The sequence below is a fragment of the Salmo salar genome, chromosome ssa26 (genome assembly GCF_905237065.1).
Source record: "Salmo salar chromosome ssa26, Ssal_v3.1, whole genome shotgun sequence".
NCBI lineage: Eukaryota > Metazoa > Chordata > Actinopteri > Salmoniformes > Salmonidae > Salmo > Salmo salar.
This window is the reverse complement of record NC_059467.1, coordinates 41726794-41748241: the sequence shown is the minus strand read 5'-3', so window position 1 is coordinate 41748241 and position 21448 is coordinate 41726794. Positions and strand designations below refer to the sequence as shown.

General features: G+C 53.4%; 1 protein-coding gene across 1 annotated transcript in view; it reads left to right on the top strand.

Annotated features, from left to right (window-relative positions):
* Positions 1-21448, top strand: part of LOC106562707 (integrin alpha-11) — a 144682-nt gene that overhangs the window by 97929 nt on the left and 25305 nt on the right. The window contains exon 20 of the mRNA XM_045708429.1: positions 2094-2192. Coding sequence (XP_045564385.1) covers positions 2094-2192 — 99 coding nt within the window. The remainder of the gene's footprint in view (positions 1-2093; positions 2193-21448) is intronic.

Below are 21448 nucleotides of genomic sequence, written 5' to 3'. Positions count from 1 at the left end.
CCAGTACAGCAGACAACAGTACACCAGTACAGCAGACTATAGTACACCAGTACAGCAGACAACAGTACACCAGTACACCAGTACAGCAGACAACAGTACACCAGTACAGCAGACTATAGTACACCAGTACAGCAGACTATAGTACACCAGTACAGCAGACAACAGTCCACCAGTACAGCAGACAACAGTGCACCAGTACAGCAGACAACAGTACACCAGTACAGCAGACAACAGTGCACCAGTACAGCAGACTATTGTACACCAGTACAGCAGACTATAGTACACCAGTACAGCAGACAACAGTCCACCAGTACAGCAGACAATAGTACACCAGTACAGCAGAATATAGTACACCAGTACAGCAGACAACAGTACACCAGTACAGCAGACATCAGTACACCAGTACAGCAGACATCAGTACACCAGTACAGCAGACTATAGTACACCAGTACAGCAGACTATAGTCCACCAGTACAGCAGACAACAGTACACCAGTCAACAGTACACCAGTACAGCAGACAACAGTACACCAGTACAGCAGACTATAGTACACCAGTACAGCAGACAACAGTCCACCAGTACAGCAGACAACAGTACACCAGTACAGCAGACAACAGTACACCAGTACAGCAGACAAAAGTGCACCAGTACAGCAGACAATAGTACACCAGTACAGCAGACTATAGTACACCAGTACAGCAGACTATTGTACACCAGTACAGCAGACAATAGTACACCAGTACAGCAGACTATAGTACACCAGTACAGCAGACTATAGTACACCAGTACAGCAGACTATAGTACACCAGTACAGCAGACTATAGTACACCAGTACAGCAGACTATAGTACACCAGTAGAGCAGACTATAGTACACCAGTAGAGCAGACTATAGTACACCAGTACAGCAGACTATAGTACACCAGTACTTGCTTGTTGCACCCTCGACAACTACTATGATTATTATTATTTGACCATGCTGGTCATTTGTGAACATTTTAACATATTAACATCTTGACCATGTTCTGTTATAATATCCACCCTGCACAGCCAGAAGAGGACTGGCCACCCCTCATAGCCTGGTTCCTCTCTAGGTTTCTTCCTAGGTTTTTGGCCTTTCTAGGGAGTTTTTCCTAGGGAGTTTTTCCTAGCCACCGTGCTTCTTTCACATGCTTTGCTTGCTGTTTGGGGTTTTAGGCTGGGTTTCTGTACAGCACTTTGAGAATATCAGCTGATGTACGAAGGGCTATATAAAAATAAATTTGATTTGATTTGATTTGACCAGTACAGCAGACTATAGTCCACCAGTACAGCAGACAACAGTCCACCAGTACAGCAGACAACAGTACACCAGTACAGCAGACAACAGTACACCAGTACAGCAGACTATAGTACACCAGTACAGCAGACAACAGTACACCAGTACAGCAGACAACAGTACACCAGTACAGCAGACAACAGTACACCAGTACAGCAGACAACAGTACACCAGTACAGCAGACAACAGTACACCAGTACAGCAGACTATAGTACACCAGTACAGCAGACAACAGTACACCAGTACAGCAGACTATAGTACACCAGTACAGCAGACTATAGTACAGCAGACAACAGTACACCAGTACAGCAGACAACAGTACACCAGTACAGCAGACAACAGTACACCAGTACAGCAGACAACAGTACACCAGTACAGCAGACAACAGTACACCAGTACAGCAGACTATAGTACACCAGTACAGCAGACTACAGTACACCAGTACAGCAGACTATAGTAAACCAGTACAGCAGACTATAGTAAACCAGTACAGCAGACAACAGTCCACCAGCAGCGCAGAGTCACAGAAACAGTGCTTGGTTGACTGCTCACAGAAGTCAGTGTAAAGATGATTTGGCCAGTCACCTTTAGACTAGTACAGTCTGTCTATTGAAGAACAAGTCTTCCTCAAATACAGTATGGAGTACTACTGCACCTGTTCTAGCCATATAGAATATAATTATTCCAGGGGGAAGTCAGGCTTGTCTGATGGAGAAGCTTGTCTCTCTCATTGTTCTCTCAGTCACTGAGTTTGTTTTATCTCTGTTTCCATCTCAGGACAACTCGGATATCAAGATAGAGTGTCGCAGTGAGGACAGACAGAGGCATGAGAAGACCTGCAACGTCAGCGCTCCCTTCATGAGAACCAAGACTCAGGTGAGTGGGAGTCCCTTTAGTAACACGGCATTCAAGGTAGACCACACTGAGACACAGTTCACCACAATGCACCATACCAGACCGTTCATGACCACAGGGTACCACAGCTGCTCTTAGTGGAGTACTGTAGCATATCATGGACCAGATTAGGCGACCATAGACCGCAACAGTGCTTACCAGAACAGTAAACCAAAACAGTGGACCATTAAAGACCATAGTAAAGTAGTACAGACCGTTTGCAACCACAGAGTTGATCAAGGTGCACCATGGTTAATCTATATGGGGTTGATCCTGGACATTTTACAATCACGTCACCCACCTATCCCACGTACCCAACCCAACCAACTCCCAACAAGAGGGCTGTCAGCAGTGTGCCCTCCGCACACCAATCTGGCAACCATCACCCCCACTTTAATATTGTCAATATTATTGGGCAACAGTTCTCCTGAGCTTATCAAACACAGCCAAAACAGAATATCAGCTACCATTCTTTTAATAAGATCAGTGATTGTTTTCATAAATTACATCTCACAGTAGATAACCGTGAAACAATGTTATTGATGGTTGCATTATGTAACTTTGTGACTTTTGGCTGTCGCTTCTTGCTTGGAAACTTCAAACTCTTTGTACTGTTCTGTTTTTCTACTTTGCAGGCCACTAATGTCCCATTCGGCCCTTAAATCTGTGGACATTTTAAGTTCATATATGAATCCAATTGTCCTCTGGGGCCAAGGGTTTGTTGTTAAATTACTAAACTGAATCAGTCTATTACAGTTGCTGAGAAGAGCGTAGAGATTTCAGCCCTTGGTCTTTTATAATCAGGCCGAGATGATGAAAATGATGCAGTACTCTTGTTCACTTTAAGTATGTTATAGGAGTACGGTATTACGCATCACTGAATGAGAGGTCTAGAAGGAAATGACTGTTTGTTCAGTGTACATGGTAAAATAGTTTAATGAATCTCTCTATCCAACACTGCATTTGGACCATTGATGTATTGTAGACTACAGAGGATGCTTTCCTTTGCTTGGAGCATCAGACAGGATCAAAATGAAGATAGATACAGTATGAAGAGATACTTTAATGATATGTTCTGCTATATATTCCCCTATCTGATTGTCTGTTTCAACTTCCTGCCTGTTGTTTAGCATCATTTTCCCCACTTACATCTTCCCTTCCCAGGCCTGTAACGACAACCACATGTATTAGTCTTGTCAGCTGTATGTTTTGTATTATATTGCATTGGGTTGTACTTTTTTGAAAGAGCCATGTTTGAATCTACACTCTTCGGGGAAAAAAGTGCTATCTAGAGCCTAAAGGGGTTCTTTAACTGTCCCAATAGAAGAACCACTTTAAGTTCCAGGTAGAACCATTTTGGGTTCCATGTAGAACCTTTTTTCCACAGGGTTCTCTCTCCATCTGGCTGCCTGTGCCCCTCCTCTCTCTCCATCCTATCTCCTGTACTCCTCCTCTCTCTCCATCCTGCCTCCTGCACTCCTCCTCTCAATCCATCCAGCCTCCTGCACTCCTCCTCTCTCTCCGTCCTACCTCCTGTACTCCTCCTCTCTCTCCATCCGGCCTTGTGTACCCCTCCTCTCTCTCCATCCGGCCTCGTATAACCCTCTCTCCCTCCCTCCTGCCTTTCATGAGGTGCTGAATTTTCAGTTAAAAGTATTGTCTGGTCTAGCAGGCCTAGCTCCTCCTCAAAACACCAGTCTTCCTGATTGTCACTACTCTACAGTGAATGCTCTCTAGAAGAGACGTTCTCTTGAAGAATGTCATCTAGAAACTGAGTTTTTCGGTGTAAGCATTAAGTCTAGGCGTTGTGTTGTTAAAAGTTAAATCACACATTAAACTGAGAGATAATCACCAAATTATGTAAATTGTACTGGCTCCTAACCCATACAATGATCCAATCAGATTTAACCATGTGTAGCCTTCTTCCGCATATCTATTAGCTACAATAACCACAGTACCTTCTGATGACATAGCTCTGATGTCATCGTAATGTATCCATGAGAACCTGGTTTAATGCCACAATGACATCATGTAATGTAACCATGGCAACTTGGTTTGACTGGTTGAATCTGTGTTACAGTAAACACAATTTGCTTAAATGCATTATTGCCCTTTATACGATGTACACATACACCAAAATCACATAGCCTCTAACTGCCTCACTAATATATAGATATCTCATCCGAACAGCCCTGTACAAACAAGTATCCAGACTAAACATGTGTCTATGCCCCTAAGCACTGAACATAGGAGTTTGGTTAAGAAAAAACACTTATCTGATCTTCTCTTTATAGCTTTTTATATTCTGGTAGCCAGAAATAGAACCCCATGGCATGCCAGAGAACATTAGAATACATTCAGGCATTAAGTAACCTGGAGTCATCAACAGTAACAGTAACTCAACAGTAACTGCCTGAAATGCTTTATTTCTAGTAGCACAGAAAGACACTTCAAATGGAGATGTATTCTATTCCAATGAAATATCTGGATAATCAAATGCATATATAAATGAAGGTCACACACACAGCGAGCAAGTAGTGGTCTCAGTAAACCAAACGTTTCATCCGCTCCCGAATCCTCCCACCACATTACCCCACCAAGTCATTAGCGCAAATAATGGTCATCTCCTTGACAACAGAATTACCGCAGGATTATTTACTTCATATTCTCTCCAACAAAAACCCTTCTGAGGGATCTGATCTGGAGCCATGTTGGGGACCCTTCTGAGGGATCTGATCTGGGGCCATGTTGGGGGACCCTTCTGAGGGATCTGATCTGGGGCCATGTTGGGGGACCCTTCTGAGGGGTCTGATCTGGAGCCATGTTGGGGGACCCTTCTGAGGGATCTGATCTGGAGCCATGTTGGGGGACCCTTCTGAGGGGTCTGATCTGGAGCCATGTTGGGGGACCCTTCTGAGGGGTCTGATATGGAGCCATGTTGGGGGACCCTTCTGAGGGGTCTGATCTGGGGCCATGTTGGGGGACCCTTCTGAGGGGTCTGATCTGGAGCCATGTTGGGGGACCCTTCTGAGGGGTCTGATCTGGAGCCATGTTGGGGGACCCTTCTGAGGGGTCTGATAGGGAGCCATGTTGGGGGACCCTTCTGAGGGGTCTGATCTGGAGCCATGTTGGGGGACCCTTCTGAGGGGTCTGATCTGGAGCCATGTTGGGGGACCCTTCTGAGGGATCTGATCTGGAGCCATGTTGGGGGACCCTTCTGAGGGATCTGATCTGGGGCCATGTTGGGGGACCCTTCTGAGGGATTTGATCTGGAGCCATGTTGGGGACCCTTCTGAGGGATCTGATCTGGAGCCATGTTGGAGACCCTTCTGAGGGATCTGATCTGGGGCAATGTTGGGGGACCCTTCTGAGGGATCTGATCTGGGGCCATGTTGGGGGACCCTTCTGAGGGGTCTGATCTGGAGCCATGTTGGGGGACCCTTCTGAGGGATCTGATCTGGAGCCATGTTGGGGGTCCCTTCTGAGGGGTCTGATCTGGAGCCATGTTGGGGGACCCTTCTGAGGGGTCTGATAGGGAGCCATGTTGGGGGACCCTTCTGAGGGGTCTGATATGGAGCCATGTTGGGGGACCCTTCTGAGGGGTCTGATCTGGAGCCATGTTGGGGGACCCTTCTGAGGGGTCTGATCTGGAGCCATGTTGGGGGACCCTTCTGAGGGATCTGATCTGGAGCCATGTTGGGGGACCCTTCTGAGGGGTATGATCTGGAGCCATGTTGGGGGACCCTTCTGAGGGGTCTGATATGGAGCCATGTTGGGAGACCCTTCTGAGGGATCTGATCTGGAGCCATGTTGGGGGACCCTTCTGAGGGATCTGATCTGGGGCCATGTTGGGGGACCCTTCTGAGGGATTTGATCTGGAGCCATGTTGGGGACCCTTCTGAGGGATCTGATCTGGAGCCATGTTGGGGGACCCTTCTGAGGGGTCTGATCTGGGGCCATGTTGGGGACCCTTCTGAGGGGTCTGATCTGGAGCCATGTTGGGGGACCCTTCTGAGGGATCTGATCTGGGGCCATGTTGGGGGACCCTTCTGAGGGATCTGATCTGGAGCCATGTTGGGGGACCCTTCTGAGGGATTTGATCTGGGGCCATGTTGGGGGACCCTTCTGAGGGATTTGATCTGGGGCCATGTTGGGAGACCCTTCTGAGGGATTTGATCTGGGGCCATGTTGGGAGACCCTTCTGAGGGATTTGATCTGGGGCCATGTTGGGGGACCCTTCTGAGGGATCTGATCTGGGGCCATGTTGGGGGACCCTTCTGAGGGATCTGATCTGGGGCCATGTTGGGGGACCCTTCAAAAAACTGAAATGAATTAATCACCCACAGTCATTGTGTTTGAATGGAGCCAGACAGAGTCACAAGCCAGATATTTTCTGTTCTGGTTGGGTCTCTTTAAAGTGTGGTACTGAGTTAAGACTCCCAGTACACCACCCTAGCTGCAAAGCCAGCCCAGTGAAACCAGCAGTGGTCCCTGTAGAGGCTAGCCCAGCGAAACCAGGAGTGTTCCCTGAATAGATCAGAGGCCAGCCAAGTGAAACCAGCAGTGTTCCCTGTAGAGAGCAGAGGCCAGCCCAGTGAAACCAGCAGTGTTCCCTGTAGAGGCTAGCCCAGTGAAACCAGCAGTGTTCCCTGTAGAGAGCAGAGGCCAGCCCAGTGAAATGAGCAGTGTTCCCTGTAGAGAGCAGAGGCCAGCCCAGTGAAACCAGCAGTGTTCCCTGTAGAGAGCAGAGGCCAGCCCAGTGAAACCAGCAGTGTTCCCTGTAGAGAGCAGAGACCAGCCCAGTGAAGCCAGCAGTGAATCCCTGTAGAGGCCAGCCCAGTGAAGCCAGCAGTGTTCCCTTTAGAGGGCAGAGGCCAGCAGGGAAACCAGCAGTGTTCCCTGTAGAGGCCAACTCAGTGAAGCCAGCAGTGTTCCCTGTAGAGAGCAAAGGCTAGCCCAGTGAAGCCAGCAGTGTTCCCTGTAGAGAGCAAAGGCTAGCCCAGTGAAACTAGCAGTGTTCCCTGTAGAGAGCAGAGGCCAGCCCAGTGAAACGAGCAGTGTTCCCTGTAGAGAGCAGTGGCCAGCCCAGTGAAACCAGCAGTGTTCCCTGTAGAGAGCAGAGGCCAGCTCAGTGAAACCAGAAGTGTTCCCTGTAGAGGGCAGAGGTCAGCCCAGTGAAACCAGCAGTGTTCCCTGTAGAGGGCAGAGGTCAGCCCAGTGAAACCAGCAGTGTTCCCTGTAGAGGGCAGAGGTCAGCCCAGTGAAACCAGCAGTGTTCCCTGTAGAGGGCAGAGGTCAGCCCAGTGAAACCAGCAGTGTTCCCTGTAGAGAGCAAAGGCCAGACCAGTGAAACCATCAGTGTTCCCTGTAGAGGCCAGCCCAGTGAAGCCAGCAGTGTTTCCTGTAGCGAGCAGATGCCAGCCCAGTGAAACGAGCAGTGTTCCCTGTAGAGGCCAGCTCAGTGAAGCCAGCAGTGTTCCCCCTGTAGAGAGCAGAGGTCAGCCCAGTGAAACCAGCAGTGTTCCCTGTAGAGGGCAGAGGTCAGCCCAGTGAAACCAGCAGTGTTCCCTGTAGAGGGCAGAGGTCAGCCCAGTGAAACCAGCAGTGTTCCCTGTAGAGGGCATAGGTCAGCCCAGTGAAACCAGCAGTGTTCCCTGTACAGAGCAATGGCCAGCCCAGTGAAACCAGCAGTGTTCCCTATAGACGGCAGAGGTCAGCCCAGTGAAACCAGAGGTGTTCCCTGTAGAGGGCAAAGACCAAACCAGTGAAACCAGCAGTGTTCCCTGTAGGGGCTAGCCCAGTGAAACCAGAAGTGTTCCCTGTAGAGAGCAATGGCCAGCCCAGTGAAACCAGCAGTGTTCCCTATAGAGAGCAAAGACCAACCCAGTGAAACCAGCAGTGTTCCCTGTAGAGGCTAGCCGAGTGAAACCAGCAGTATTCCCTGTAGAGAGCAGAAGTCAGCCCAGTGAAACGAGCAGTGTTCCCTATAGAGAGCAATGGCCAGCCCAGTGAAACCAGCAGTGTTCCCTGTAGAGAGCAGAGGCCAGCTCAGCGAAACCAGCAGAATTCCCTATAGAGGGCAGAGGTCAGCCCAGTGAAACCAGCAGTGTTCCCTGTAGAGAGCAAAGGACAGCCCAGTGAAACCAGCAGTGTTCCCTGTAGAGGCCAGCCCAGTGAAGCCAGAAGTGTTCCCTGTAGAGAGCAGAGGCCAGCAGTGAAACCAGCAGTGTTCCCTGCAAAGAGCAGAGGCCAGCCCAGTGAAACCAGCAGTGTTCCCTGCAGAGTGCAGAGGCCAGCAGTGAAACCAGCAGTGTTCCCTGTAGAGAGCAGAGGCCAGCCCAGTGAAGCCAGCAGTGTTCCCTGTTGATGCCAGCCCAGTGAAACGAGCAGTGTTCCCTGTAGAGGCCAGCTCAGTGAAGCCAGCAGTGTTCCCCCTGTAGAGAGCAGAGGTCAGCCCAGTGAAACCAGCAGTGTTCCCTGTAGAGGGCAGAGGTCAGCCCAGTGAAACCAGCAGTGTTCCCTGTAGAGAGCAGAGGTCAGCCCAGTGAAACCAGCAGTGTTCCCTGTAGAGGGCATAGGTCAGCCCAGTGAAACCAGCAGTGTTCCCTGTAGAGAGCAATGGCCAGCCCAGTGAAACCAGCAGTGTTCCCTATAGACGGCAAGAGGTCAGCCCAGTGAAACCAGAAGTGTTCCCTGTAGAGGGCAAAGACCAACCCAGTGAAACCAGCAGTGTTCCCTGTAGAGGCTAGCCCAGTGAAACCAGAAGTGTTCCCTGTAGAGAGCAATGGCCAGCCCAGTGAAACCAGCAGTGTTCCCTATAGAGAGCAAAGACCAACCCAGTGAAACCAGCAGTGTTCCCTGTAGAGGCTAGCCCAGTGAAACCAGCAGTATTCCCTGTAGAGAGCAGAAGTCAGCCCAGTGAAACGAGCAGTGTTCCCTATAGAGCGCAATGGCCAGCCCAGTGAAACCAGCAGTGTTCCCTGTAGAGAGCAGAGGCCAGCTCAGCGAAACCAGCAGAATTCCGTATAGAGGGCAGAGGTCAGCCCAGTGAAACCAGCAGTGTTCCCTGTAGAGGCCAGCCCAGTGAAGCCAGCAGTGTTCCCTGTAGAGAGCAGAGGCCAGCAGTGAAACCAACAGTGTTCCCTGTAAAGACCAGAGGCCTGCCCAGTGAAGCCAGCAGTGTTGCCTGTAGAGGCCAGCCCAGTGAAGCCTGCAGTGTTCCCTTTAGAGAGCAGAGGCCAGCAGTGAAACGAGCAGTGTTCCCTGTGGAGGCCAGCTCAGTGAAGCCAGCAGTGTTCCCTGTAGAGAGCAAAGACTAGCCCAGTGAAACCAGCAGTGTTCCCTGTAGAGAGCAGAGGCCAGCCCAGTGAAACCAGCAGTGTTCCCTGTAGAGAGCAGAGGCTAGCAGTGAAACCAGCAGTGTTCCCTGTAGAGAGCAGAGGCGAGCCCAGTGAAGCCAGCAGTGTTCCCTGTAGAGGCCAGGCCAGTGAAGCCAGCAGTGTTCCCTGTAGAGAGCAGAGGCCAGCAGTGAAACGAGCAGTGTTCCCTGTAGTGAGCAGAGGCAAGCTCAGTGAACCCAGCAGTGTTCCCTGTAGAGGGCAGAGGTCAGCCCAGTGAAACCAGTAGTGTTCCCTGTAGAGAGCAGAGGCCAGCCTAGTGAAACCAGCAGTGTTACCTGTAGAGAGCAGAGGCCAGTAGTGAAACCAGCAGTGTTCCCTGTAGAGAGCAGGGGCAAGCCTAGTGAAGCCAGCAGTGTTCCCTTTTGAGGCCAGCCCATTGAAGCCAGCAGTGTTCCCTGTAGAGAGCAGAGGCCAGCCCAGTGAAATGAGCAATGTTCCCTGTAGAGAGCAGAGGCCAGCCCAGTGAAACCAGCAGTGTTCCATGTAGAGAGCAGAGGCCAGCAGTGAAACGAGCAGTGTTCCCTGTAGAGGCCAGCTCAGTGAAGCCAGCAGTGTTCCCTGTAGAGAGCAAAGGCTAGCCCAGTGAAACCAGCAGTGTTCCCTGTAGAGAGCAGAGGCCAGCCCAGTGAAACGAGCAGTGTTCCCTGTAGAGAGCAGTGGCCAGCACAGTGAAACCAGCAGTGTTCCCTGTAGAGAGCAGAGGCCAGCTTAGTGAAACCAGCAGTGTTCCCTGTAGAGGGCAGAGCTCAGCCCAGTGTAACCAGCAGTGTTTCCTGTTGAGGGCAGAGGTCAGCACTGTGAAACCAGCAGTTTTCCCTGTAGAGGGCAAAGGCCAGCCCAGTGAAACCAGCAGTGTTCCCTGTAGAGAGCAGAGGCCAGCCCAGTGAAACCAGCAGTGTTCCCTGTAGAGAGCAAAGGCCTGTGAAACCAGCAGTGTTCCCTGTAGAGTGCAGAGGCCAGCCCAGTGAAACAAGCAGTGTTCCCTGCAGAGAGCAGTGGCCAGCCCAGTGAAACCAGCAGTGTTTCCTCTAGAGGGCAGAGGTCAGCCCAGTGAAACCAGCAGTGTTCCCTGTAGAGGGCAGAGGTCAGCCCAGTGAAACCAGTAGTGTTCCCTGTAGTGGGCAGAGGTCAGCCCAGTGAAACCAGCAGTGTTCCCTGTAAAGAGCAAAGGCCAGCCCAGTGAAACCAGCAGTGTTCCCTGTAGAGAGCAAAGGCCAGCCCAGTGAAGCCAGCAGTGTTCCCTGTAGAGAGCAGAGGCCAGCAGTGAAACGAGCAGTGTTCCCTGTGGGGCAGAGGCAGCTAGTGAAACCAGCAGGTGTAGGGCAGAGGTCAGCCCAGTGAAACCAGTAGTCCTGAGAGAGCAGAGGCCACTAGTGAAACAGCAGTGTTACCTGTAGAGAGCAAGCCAGATGAAACCAGCATTGTTCCCTGTAGAGAGCAGGGGCAAGCCTAGTGAAGCCAGCAGTGTTCCCTTTTGAGGCCAGCCCATTGAAACCAGCAGTGTTCCCTGTAGAGGCTAGCCCTGTGAAACCAGCAGTGTTCCCTGTAGAGTGCAGAGGCCAGCCCAGTGAAACAAGCAGTGTTCCCTGCAGAGAGCAGTGGCCAGCCCAGTGAAACCAGCAGTGTTCCCTGTAGAGAGCAGAGGCCAGCAGTGAAACCAGCAGTGTTCCCTGTTGAGTGCAGAGGCCAGCCCAGTGAAGCCAGCAGTGTTCCCTGTAGAGGCCAGCCCAGTGAAGCCAGGAGTGTTCCCTGTAGAGAGCAGAGGCCAGCAGTGAAACGAGCAGTGTTCCCTGTAGAGAGCAGAGGCCAGCTCAATGAAACCAGCAGTGTTCCCTGTAGGAGCAGAGGCCAGCAGTGAAACGAGCAGTGTTCCCTGTAGAGAGCAGAGGCCAGCCCAGTGAAGCCAGCAGTGTTCCCTGTAGAAGCCAGCCCAGTGAAGCCAGCAGTGTTCCCTGTAGAGAGCAGAGGCCAGCAGTGAAACGAGCAGTGTTCCCTGTAGTGAGCAGAGGCCAGCCCAGTGAAACCAGTAGTGTTCCCTGTAGAGGGCAGAGGTCAGCCCAGTGAAACCAGCAGTGTTCCCTGTAGAGGGCAGAGGTCAGCCCAGTGAAACCAGTAGTGTTCCCTGTAGTGGGCAGAGGTCAGCCCAGTGAAACCAGCAGTGTTCCCTGTAGAGAGCAAAGGCCAGCCCAGTGAAACCAGCAGTGTTCCCTGTAGAGAGCAAAGGCCAGCCCAGTGAAGCCAGCAGTGTTCCCTGTAGAGAGCAGAGGCCAGCAGTGAAACGAGCAGTGTTCCCTGTAGAGGGCAGAGGCTAGCTCAGTGAAACCAGCAGTGTTCCCTGTAGAGGGCAGAGGTCAGCCCAGTGAAACCAGTAGTGTTCCCTGTAGAGAGCAGAGGCCAGCCTAGTGAAACCAGCAGTGTTCCCTGTAGAGAGCAGAGGCCAGTATTGAAACCAGCATTGTTCCCTGTAGAGAGCAGGGGCAAGCCTAGTGAAGCCAGCAGTGTTCCCTTTTGAGGCCAGCCCATTGAAGCCAGCAGTGTTCCCTGTAGAGAGCAGAGGCCAGCCCAGTGAAATGAGCAATGTTCCCTGTAGAGAGCAGAGGCCAGCCCAGTGAAATGAGCAGTGTTCCCTGTAGAGAGCAGAGGCCAGCCCAGTGAAACCAGCAGTGTTCCCTGTAGAGAGCAGAGGCCAGCCCAGTGAAACCAGCAGTGTTCCCTGTAGAGAGCAGAGGCCAGCAGTGAAACGAGCAGTGTTCCCTGTAGAGGCCAGCTCAGTGAAGCCAGCAGTGTTCCCTGTAGAGAGCAAAGGCTAGCAGTGAAACCAGCAGTGTTCCCTGTAGAGAGCAGAGTCCAGCCCAGTGAAGCCAGCAGTGTTCCCTGTAGAGGCCAGCCCAGTGAAGCCAGCAGTGTTCCCTTTAGAGAGCAGAGGCCAGCAGTGAAATGAGCAGTGTTCCCTGTAGAGGCCAGCTCAGTGAAGCCAGCAGTGTTCCCTGTAGAGAGCAAAGGCTAGCCCAGTGAAACCAGCAGTGTTCCCTGTAGAGAGCAGAGGCCAGCCCAGTGAAACTAGCAGTGTTCCCTGTAGAGAGCAGTGGCCAGCACAGTGAAACCAGCAGTGTTCCCTGTAGAGAGCAGAGGCCAGCTTAGTGAAACCAGCAGTGTTCCCTGTAGAGGGCAGAGCTCAGCCCAGTGTAACCAGCAGTGTTTCCTGTACAGGGCAGAGGTCAGCACTGTGAAACCAGCAGTTTTGCCTGTAGAGGGCAAAGGCCAGCCCAGTGAAACCAGCAGTGTTCCCTGTAGAGAGCAGAGGCCAGCCCAGGGAAACCAGCAGTGTTCCCTGTAGAGAGCAAAGGCCAGCCCAGTGAAACCAGCAGTGTTCCCTGTAGAGGCTAGCCCTGTGAAACCAGCAGTGTTCCCTGTAGAGTGCAGAGGCCAGCCCAGTGAAACAAGCAGTGTTCCCTGCAGAGAGCAGTGGCCAGCCCAGTGAAACCAGCAGTGTTCCCTGTAGAGAGCAGAGGCCAGCAGTGAAACCAGCAGTGTTCCCTGTTGAGAGCAGAGGCCAGCCCAGTGAAGCCAGCAGTGTTCCCTGTAGAGGCCAGCCCAGTGAAGCCAGGAGTGTTCCCTGTAGAGAGCAGAGGCCAGCAGTGAAACGAGCAGTGTTCCCTGTAGAGAGCAGAGGCCAGCTCAATGAAACCAGCAGTGTTCCCTGTAGGAGCAGAGGCCAGCAGTGAAACGAGCAGTGTTCCCGGTAGAGAGCAGAGGCCAGCCCAGTGAAGCCAGCAGTGTTCCCTGTAGAAGCCAGCCCAGTGAAGCCAGCAGTGTTCCCTGTAGAGAGCAGAGGCCAGCAGTGAAACGAGCAGTGTTCCCTGTAGTGAGCAGAGGCCAGCCCAGTGAAACCAGTAGTGTTCCCTGTAGAGGGCAGAGGTCAGCCCAGTGAAACCAGCAGTGTTTCCTGTAGAGGGCAGAGGTCAGCCCAGTGAAACCAGCAGTGTTCCCTGTAGAGGGCAGAGGTCAGCCCAGTGAAACCAGTAGTGTTCCCTGTAGTGGGCAGAGGTCAGCCCAGTGAAACCAGCAGTGTTCCCTGTAGAGAGCAAAGGCCAGCCCAGTGAAACCAGCAGTGTTCCCTGTAGAGAGCAAAGGCCAGCCCAGTGAAGCCAGCAGTGTTCCCTGTAGAGAGCAGAGGCCAGCAGTGAAACGAGCAGTGTTCCCTGTAGAGGGCAGAGGCCAGCTCAGTGAAACCTGCAGTGTTCCCTGTAGAGGGCAGAGGTCAGCCCAGTGAAACCAGTAGTGTTCCCTGTAGAGAGCAGAGGCCAGCCTAGTGAAACCAGCAGTGTTACCTGTAGAGAGCAGAGGCCAGTAGTGAAACCAGCAGTGTTCCCTGTAGAGAGCAGGGGCAAGCCTAGTGAAGCCAGCAGTGTTCCCTTTTGAGGCCAGCCCATTGAAGCCAGCAGTGTTCCCTGTAGAGAGCAGAGGCCAGCCCAGTGAAATGAGCAATGTTCCCTGTAGAGAGCAGAGGCCAGCCCAGTGAAACCAGCAGTGTTCCCTGTAGAGAGCAGAGGCCAGCAGTGAAACGAGCAGTGTTCCCTGTAGAGGCCAGCTCAGTGAAGCCAGCAGTGTTCCCTGTAGAGAGCAAAGGCTAGCAGTGAAACCAGCAGTGTTCCCTGTAGAGAGCAGAGGCCAGCCCAGTGAAGCCAGCAGTGTTCCCTGTAGAGGCCAGCCCAGTGAAGCCAGCAGTGTTCCCTTTAGAGAGCAGAGGCCAGCAGTGAAACGAGCAGTGTTCCCTGTAGAGGCCAGCTCAGTGAAGCCAGCAGTGTTCCCTGTAGAGAGCAAAGGCTAGCCCAGTGAAACCAGCAGTGTTCCCTGTAGAGAGCAGAGGCCAGCCCAGTGAAACGAGCAGTGTTCCCTGTAGAGAGCAGTGGCCAGCACAGTGAAACCAGCAGTGTTCCCTGTAGAGAGCAGAGGCCAGCTTAGTGAAATCAGCAGTGTTCCCTGTAGAGGGCAGAGCTCAGCCCAGTGTAACCAGCAGTGTTTCCTGTAGAGGGCAGAGGTCAGCACTGTGAAACCAGCAGTTTTCCCTGTAGAGGGCAAAGGCCAGCCCAGTGAAACCAGCAGTGTTCCCTGTAGAGAGCAAAGGCCAGCCCAGTGAAACCAGCAGTGTTCCCTGTAGAGGCTAGCCCTGTGAAACCAGCAGTGTTCCCTGTAGAGTGCAGAGGCCAGCCCAGTGAAACAAGCAGTGTTCCCTGCAGAGAGCAGTGGCCAGCCCAGTGAAACCAGCAGTGTTCCCTGTAGAGAGCAGAGGCCAGCAGTGAAACCAGCAGTGTTCCCTGTTGAGAGCAGAGGCCAGCCCAGTGAAGCCAGCAGTGTTCCCTGTAGAGGCCAGCCCAGTGAAGCCAGCAGTGTTCCCTGTAGAGAGCAGAGGCCAGCAGTGAAACGAGCAGTGTTCCCTGTAGAGAGCAGAGGCCAGCTCAATGAAACCAGCAGTGTTCCCTGTAGAGAGCAGAGGCCAGCAGTGAAACGAGCAGTGTTCCCTGTAGAGAGCAGAGGCCAGCCCAGTGAAGCCAGCAGTGTTCCCTGTAGAGGCAGCCCAGTGAAGCCAGCAGTGTTCCCTGTAGAGAGCAGAGGCCAGCAGTGAAACGAGCAGTGTTCCCTGTAGTGAGCAGAGGCCAGCCCAGTGAAACCAGTAGTGTTCCCTGTAGAGGGCAGAGGTCAGCCCAGTGAAACCAGCAGTGTTTCCAGTATAGAGGGCAGAGGTCAGCCCAGTGAAACCAGCAGTGTTCCCTGTAGAGGGCAGAGGTCAGCCCAGTGAAACCAGTAGTGTTCCCTGTAGTGGGCAGAGGTCAGCCCAGTGAAACCAGCAGTGTTCCCTGTAGAGAGCAAAGGCCAGCCCAGTGAAACCAGCAGTGTTCCCTGTAGAGAGCAAAGACCAACCCAGTGAAACCATCAGTGTTCCCTGTAGAGGCCAGCCCAGTGAAGCCAGCAGTGTTCCCTGTAGAGAGCAGAGGCCAGCAGTGAAACGAGCAGTGTTCCCTGTAGAGCAATGGCCAGCCCAGTGAAACCAGCAGTGTTCCCTGTAGAGGGCAGAGGTCAGCCCAGTGAAACCAGCAGTGTTCCCTGTAGAGGGCAGAGGTCAGTCCAGTGAAACCAGCAGTGTTCCCTGTAGAGGGCATAGGTCAGCCCAGTGAAACCAGCAGTGTTCCCTGTAGAGAGCAATGGCCAGCCCAGTGAAACCAGCAGTGTTCCCTATAGACGGCAGAGGTCAGCCCAGTGAAACCAGTAGTGTTCCCTGTAGAGGGCAAAGACCAACCCAGTGAAACCACTAGTGTTCCCTGTAGAGGCTAGCCCAGTGAAACCAGAAGTGTTCCCTGTAGAGAGCAATGGCCAGCCCAGTGAAACCAGCAGTGTTCCCTATAGAGAGCAAAGACCAACCCAGTGAAACCAGCAGTGTTCCCTGTAGAGAGCAGAGGCCAGCTCAGCGAAACCAGCAGAATTCCCTATAGAGGGCAGAGGTCAGCCCAGTGAAACCAGCAGTGTTCCCTGTAGAGAGCAAAGGACAGCCCAGTGAAACCAGCAGTGTTCCCTGTAGAGGCCAGCCCAGTGAAGCCAGAAGTGTTCCCTGTAGAGAGCAGAGGCCAGCAGTGAAACCAGCAGTGTTCCCTGCAAAGAGCAGAGGCCAGCCCAGTGAAGCCAGCAGTGTTGCCTGTAGAGGCCAGCCCAGTGAAGCCAGCAGTGTTCCCTGTAGAGAGCAGAGGCCAGCAGTGAAACCAACAGTGTTCCCTGTAGAGACCAGAGGCCAGCCCAGTGAAGCCAGCAGTGTTGCCTGTAGAGGCCAGCCCAGTGAAGCCTGCAGTGTTCCCTTTAGAGAGCAGAGGCCAGCAGTGAAACGAGCAGTGTTCCCTGTAGAGGCCAGCTCAGTGAAGCAAGCAGTGTTCCCTGTAGAGAGCAAAGACTAGCCCAGTGAAACCAGCAGTGTTCCCTGTAGAGAGCAGAGGCCAGCCCAGTGAAACGAGCAATGTTCCCTGTAGAGAGCAGTGGCCAGCCCAGTGAAACCAGCAGTGTTCCCTGTTGAGAGCAGAGGCCAGCCCAGTGAAACCAGCAGTGTTCCCTGTAGAGAGCAGAGGCTAGCAGTGAAACCAGCAGTGTTCCCTGTAGAGAGCAGAGGCCAGCCTAGTGAAACCAGCAGTGTTCCCTGTAGAGAGCAAAGGCCAGCCTAGTGAAACCAGCAGTGTTCCCTGTAGAGAGCAGAGGCCAGCCTAGTGAAACCAGCAGTGTTTCCTGTAGAGAGCAGAGGCCAGTAGTGAAACCAGCAGTGTTCCCTGTAGAGAGCAGGGGCAAGCCTAGTGAAGCCAGCAGTGTTCCCTTTTGAGGCCAGCCCATTGAAGCCAGCAGTGTTCCCTGTAGAGAGCAAAGGCTAGCAGTGAAACCAGCAGTGTTCCCTGTAGAGAGCAGAGGCCAGCCCAGTGAAGCCAGCAGTGTTCCCTGTAGAGGCCAGCCCAGTGAAGCCAGCAGTGTTCCCTTTAGAGAGCAGAGGCCAGCAGTGAAACGAGCAGTGTTCCCTGTAGAGGCCAGCCCAGTGAAGCCAGCAGTGTTCCCTGTAGAGAGCAGAGGCCAGCAGTGAAACGAGCAGTGTTCCCTGTAGAGAGCAGAGGCCAGCTCAGTGAAACCAGCAGTGTTCCCTGTAGAGAGCAGATGCCAGCAGTGAAACGAGCAGTGTTCCCTGTAGAGAGCAGAGGCCAGCCCAGTGAAGCCAGCAGTGTTCCCTGTAGAAGCCAGCCCAGTGAAGCCAGCAGTGTTCCCTGTAGAGAGCAGAGGCCAGCAGTGAAACGAGCAGTGTTCCCTGTAGTGAGCAGAGGCCAGCCCAGTGAAACCAGTAGTGTTCCCTGTAGAGGGCAGAGGTCAGCCCAGTGAAACCAGCAGTGTTTCCTGTAGAGGGCAGAGGTCAGCCCAGTGAAACCAGTAGTGTTCCCTGTAGTGGGCAGAGGTCAGCCCAGTGAAACCAGCAGTGTTCCCTGTAGAGAGCAAAGGCCAGCCCAGTGAAACCAGCAGTGTTCCCTGTAGAGAGCAAAGGCCAGCCCAGTGAAACCATCAGTGTTCCCTGTAGAGGCCAGCCCAGTGAAGCCAGCAGTGTTCCCTGTAGAGAGCAGAGGCCAGCAGTGAAACTAGCAGTGTTCCCTGTAGAGGGCAGAGGCCAGCTCAGTGAAACCAGCAGTGTTCCCTGTAGAGGGCAGAGGTCAGCCCAGTGAAACCAGCAGTGTTCCCTGTCGAGTGCAGAGGCCAGCCCAGTAAAACGAGCAGTGTTCCCTGTAGAGCAGTGGCCAGCCCAGTGAAGCCAGCAGTGTTCCCTGTAGAAGCCAGCCCAGTGAAGCCAGCAGTGTTCCCTGTAGAGAGCAGAGCCAGCAGTGAAACGAGCAGTGTTCCCTGTAGTGAGTAGAGGCCAGCCCAGTGAAACCAGTAGTGTTCCCTGTAGAGGGCAGAGGTCAGCCCAGTGAAACCAGCAGTGTTCCCTGTAGAGGGCAGAGGTCAGCCCAGTGAAACCAGTAGTGTTCCCTGTAGTGGGCAGAGGTCAGCCCAGTGAAACCGGCAGTGTTCCCTGTAGAGAGCAAAGGCCAGCCCAGTGAAACCAGCAGTGTTCCCTGTAGAGAGCAAAGACCAACCCAGTGAAACCATCAGTGTTCCCTGTAGAGGCCAGCCCAGTGAAGCCAGCAGTGTTCCCTGTAGAGAGCAGAGGCCAGCAGTGAAACTAGCAGTGTTCCCTGTAGAGGGCAGAGGCCAGCTCAGTGAAACCAGCAGTGTTCCCTGTAGAGGGCAGAGGTCAGCCCAGTGAAACCAGCAGTGTTCCCTGTCGAGTGCAGAGGCCAGCCCAGTAAAACGAGCAGTGTTCCCTGTAGAGCAGTGGCCAGCCCTGTGAAACCAGCAGTGTTCCCTGTAGAGAGCAGAGGCCAGCTCAGTGAAACCAGCAGTGTTCCCTGTAGAGGGCAGAGGTCAGCCCAGTGAAACCAGCAGTGTTCCCTGTAGAGAGCAAAGGCCAGCCCAATGAAACCAGCAGTTTTCCCTGTAGAGGCCAGCCCAGTGAAGCCAGAAGTGTTCCCTGTAGAGAGCAGAGGCCAGCAGTGAAACCAGCAGTGTTCTTTTTAGAGTGCAGAGGCCAGCCCATTGAAGCCAGCAGTGTTCCCTGTAGAGGCCAGCCCAGTGAAGCCAGCAGTATTCCCTTTAGAGAGCAGAGGCAAGCAGTGAAACTTGCAGTGTTCCCTGTAGAGACCAGCTCAGTGAAGCCGGCAGTGTTCCCTGTAGAGAGCAAAGGCTAGCCCAGTGAAACCAGCAGTGTTCCCTGTAGAGAGCAGAGGCTAGCCCAGTGAAACCAGCAGTGTTCCCTGTAGAGAGCAGTGGCAAGCCCAGTGAAACCAGCAGTGTTCCCTGTAGAGAGCAGAGGCCAGCAGTGAAACCAGCAGTGTTCCCTGTTGAGAGCAGAGGCCAGCCCAGTGAAGCCAGCAGTGTTCCCTGCAGAGAGCAATGGCCAGCACAGTGAAACCAGCAGTGTTCCCTATAGAGAGCAAAGACCAACCCAGTGAAACCAGCAGTGTTCCCTGTAGAGAGCAAAGGCCAGCCCAGTGAAACCAGCAGTGTTCCCTGTAGAGACCAGCCCAGTGAAGCCAGCAGTGTTCCCTGTAGAGGCCAGCCCAGTGAAACCAGCAGTGTTTCCTGTAGAGGCCAGCCCAGTGAAGCCAGCAGTGTTCCCTGTAGAGAGCAGAGGCCAGCAGTGAAACCAACAGTGTTCCCTGTAGAGACCAGAGGCCAGCCCAGTGAAGCCAGCAGTGTTGCCTGTAGAGGCCAGCCCAGTGAAGCCTGCAGTGTTCCCTTTAGAGAGCAGAGGCCAGCAGTGAAACGAGCAGTGTTCCCTGTAGAGGCCAGCTCAGTGAAGCCAGCAGTGTTCCCTGTAGAGAGCAAAGACTAGCCCAGTGAAACCAGCAGTGTTCCCTGTAGAGAGCAGAGGCCAGCCCAGTGAAACGAGCAATGTTCCCTGTAGAGAGCAGTGGCCAGCCCAGTGAAACCAGCAGTGTTCCCTGTTGAGAGCAGAGGCCAGCCCAGTGAAACCAGCAGTGTTCCCTGTAGAGAGCAGAGGCTAGCAGTGAAACCAGCAGTGTTCCCTGTAGAGAGCAGAGGCCAGCCCAGTGAAGCCAGCAGTGTTCCCTGTAGAGGCCAGGCCAGTGAAGCCAGCAGTGTTCCCTGTAGAGAGCAGAGGCCAGCAGTGAAACGAGCAGTGTTCCCTGTAGTGAGCAGAGGCAAGCTCAGTGAACCCAGCAGTGTTCCCTGTAGAGGGCAGAGGTCAGCCCAGTGAAACCAGTAGTGTTCCCTGTAGAGAGCAGAGGCCAGCCTAGTGAAACCAGCAGTGTTACCTGTAGAGAGCAGAGGCCAGTAGTGAAACCAGCAGTGTACCCTGTAGAGAGCAGGGGCAAGCCTAGTGAAGCCAGCAGTGTTCCCTTTTGAGGCCAGCCCATTGAAGCCAGCAGTGTTCCCTGTAGAGAGCAAAGGCTAGCAGTGAAACCAGCAGTGTTCCCTGTAGAGAGCAGAGGCCAGCCCAGTGAAGCCAGCAGTGTTCCCTGTAGAGGCCAGCCCAGTGAAGCCAGCAGTGTTCCCTTTAGAGAGCAGAGGCCAGCAGTGAAACGAGCAGTGTTCCCTGTAGAGGCCAGCCCAGTGAAGCCAGCAGTGTTCCCTGTAGAGAGCAGAGGCCAGCAGTGAAACGAGCAGTGTTCCCTGTAGAGGGCAGAGGCCAGCTCAATGAAACCAGCAGTGTTCCCTGTAGAGAGCAGATGCCAGCAGTGAAACGAGCAGTGTTCCCTGTAGAGAGCAGAGGCCAGCCCAGTGAAGCCAGCAGTGTTCCCTGTAGAAGCCAGCCCAGTGAAGCCAGCAGTGTTCCCTGTAGAGAGCAGAGGCCAGCAGTGAAACGAGCAGTGTTCCCTGTAGTGAGCAGAGGCCAGCCCAGTGAAACCAGTAGTGTTCCCTGTAGAGGGCAGAGGTCAGCCCAGTGAAACCAGCAGTGTTTCCTGTAGAGGGCAGAGGTCAGCCCAGTGAAACCAGCAGTGTTCCCTGTAGAGGGCAGAGGTCAGCCCAGTGAAACCAGTAGTGTTCCCTGTAGTGGGCAGAGGTCAGCCCAGTGAAACCAGCAGTGTTCCCTGTAGAGAGCAAAGGCCAGCCCAGTGAAACCAGCAGTGTTCCCTGTAGAGAGCAAAGACCAACCCAGTGAAACCATCAGTGTTCCCTGTAGAGGCCAGCCCAGTGAAGCCAGCAGTGTTCCCTGTAGAGAGCAGAGGCCAGCAGTGAAACTAGCAGTGTTCCCTGTAGAGGGCAGAGGCCAGCTCAGTGAAACCAGCAGTGTTCCCTGTAGAGGGCAGAGGTCAGCCCAGTGAAACCAGCAGTGTTCCCTGTCGAGTGCAGAGGCCAGCCCAGTAAAACGAGCAGTGTTCCCTGTAGAGCAGTGGCCAGCCCAGTGAAGCCAGCAGTGTTCCCTGTAGAAGCCAGCCCAGTGAAGCCAGCAGTGTTCCCTGTAGAGAGCAGAGGCCAGCAGTGAAACGAGCAGTGTTCCCTGTAGTGAGCAGAGGCCAGCCCAGTGAAACCAGTAGTGTTCCCTGTAGAGGGCAGAGGTCAGCCCAGTGAAACCAGCAGTGTTCCCTGTAGAGGGCAGAGGTCAGCCCAGTGAAACCAGTAGTGTTCCCTGTAGTGGGCAGAGGTCAGCCCAGTGAAACCGGCAGTGTTCCCTGTAGAGAGCAAAGGCCAGCCCAGTGAAACCAGCAGTGTTCCCTGTAGAGAGCAAAGACCAACCCAGTGAAACCATCAGTGTTCCCTGTAGAG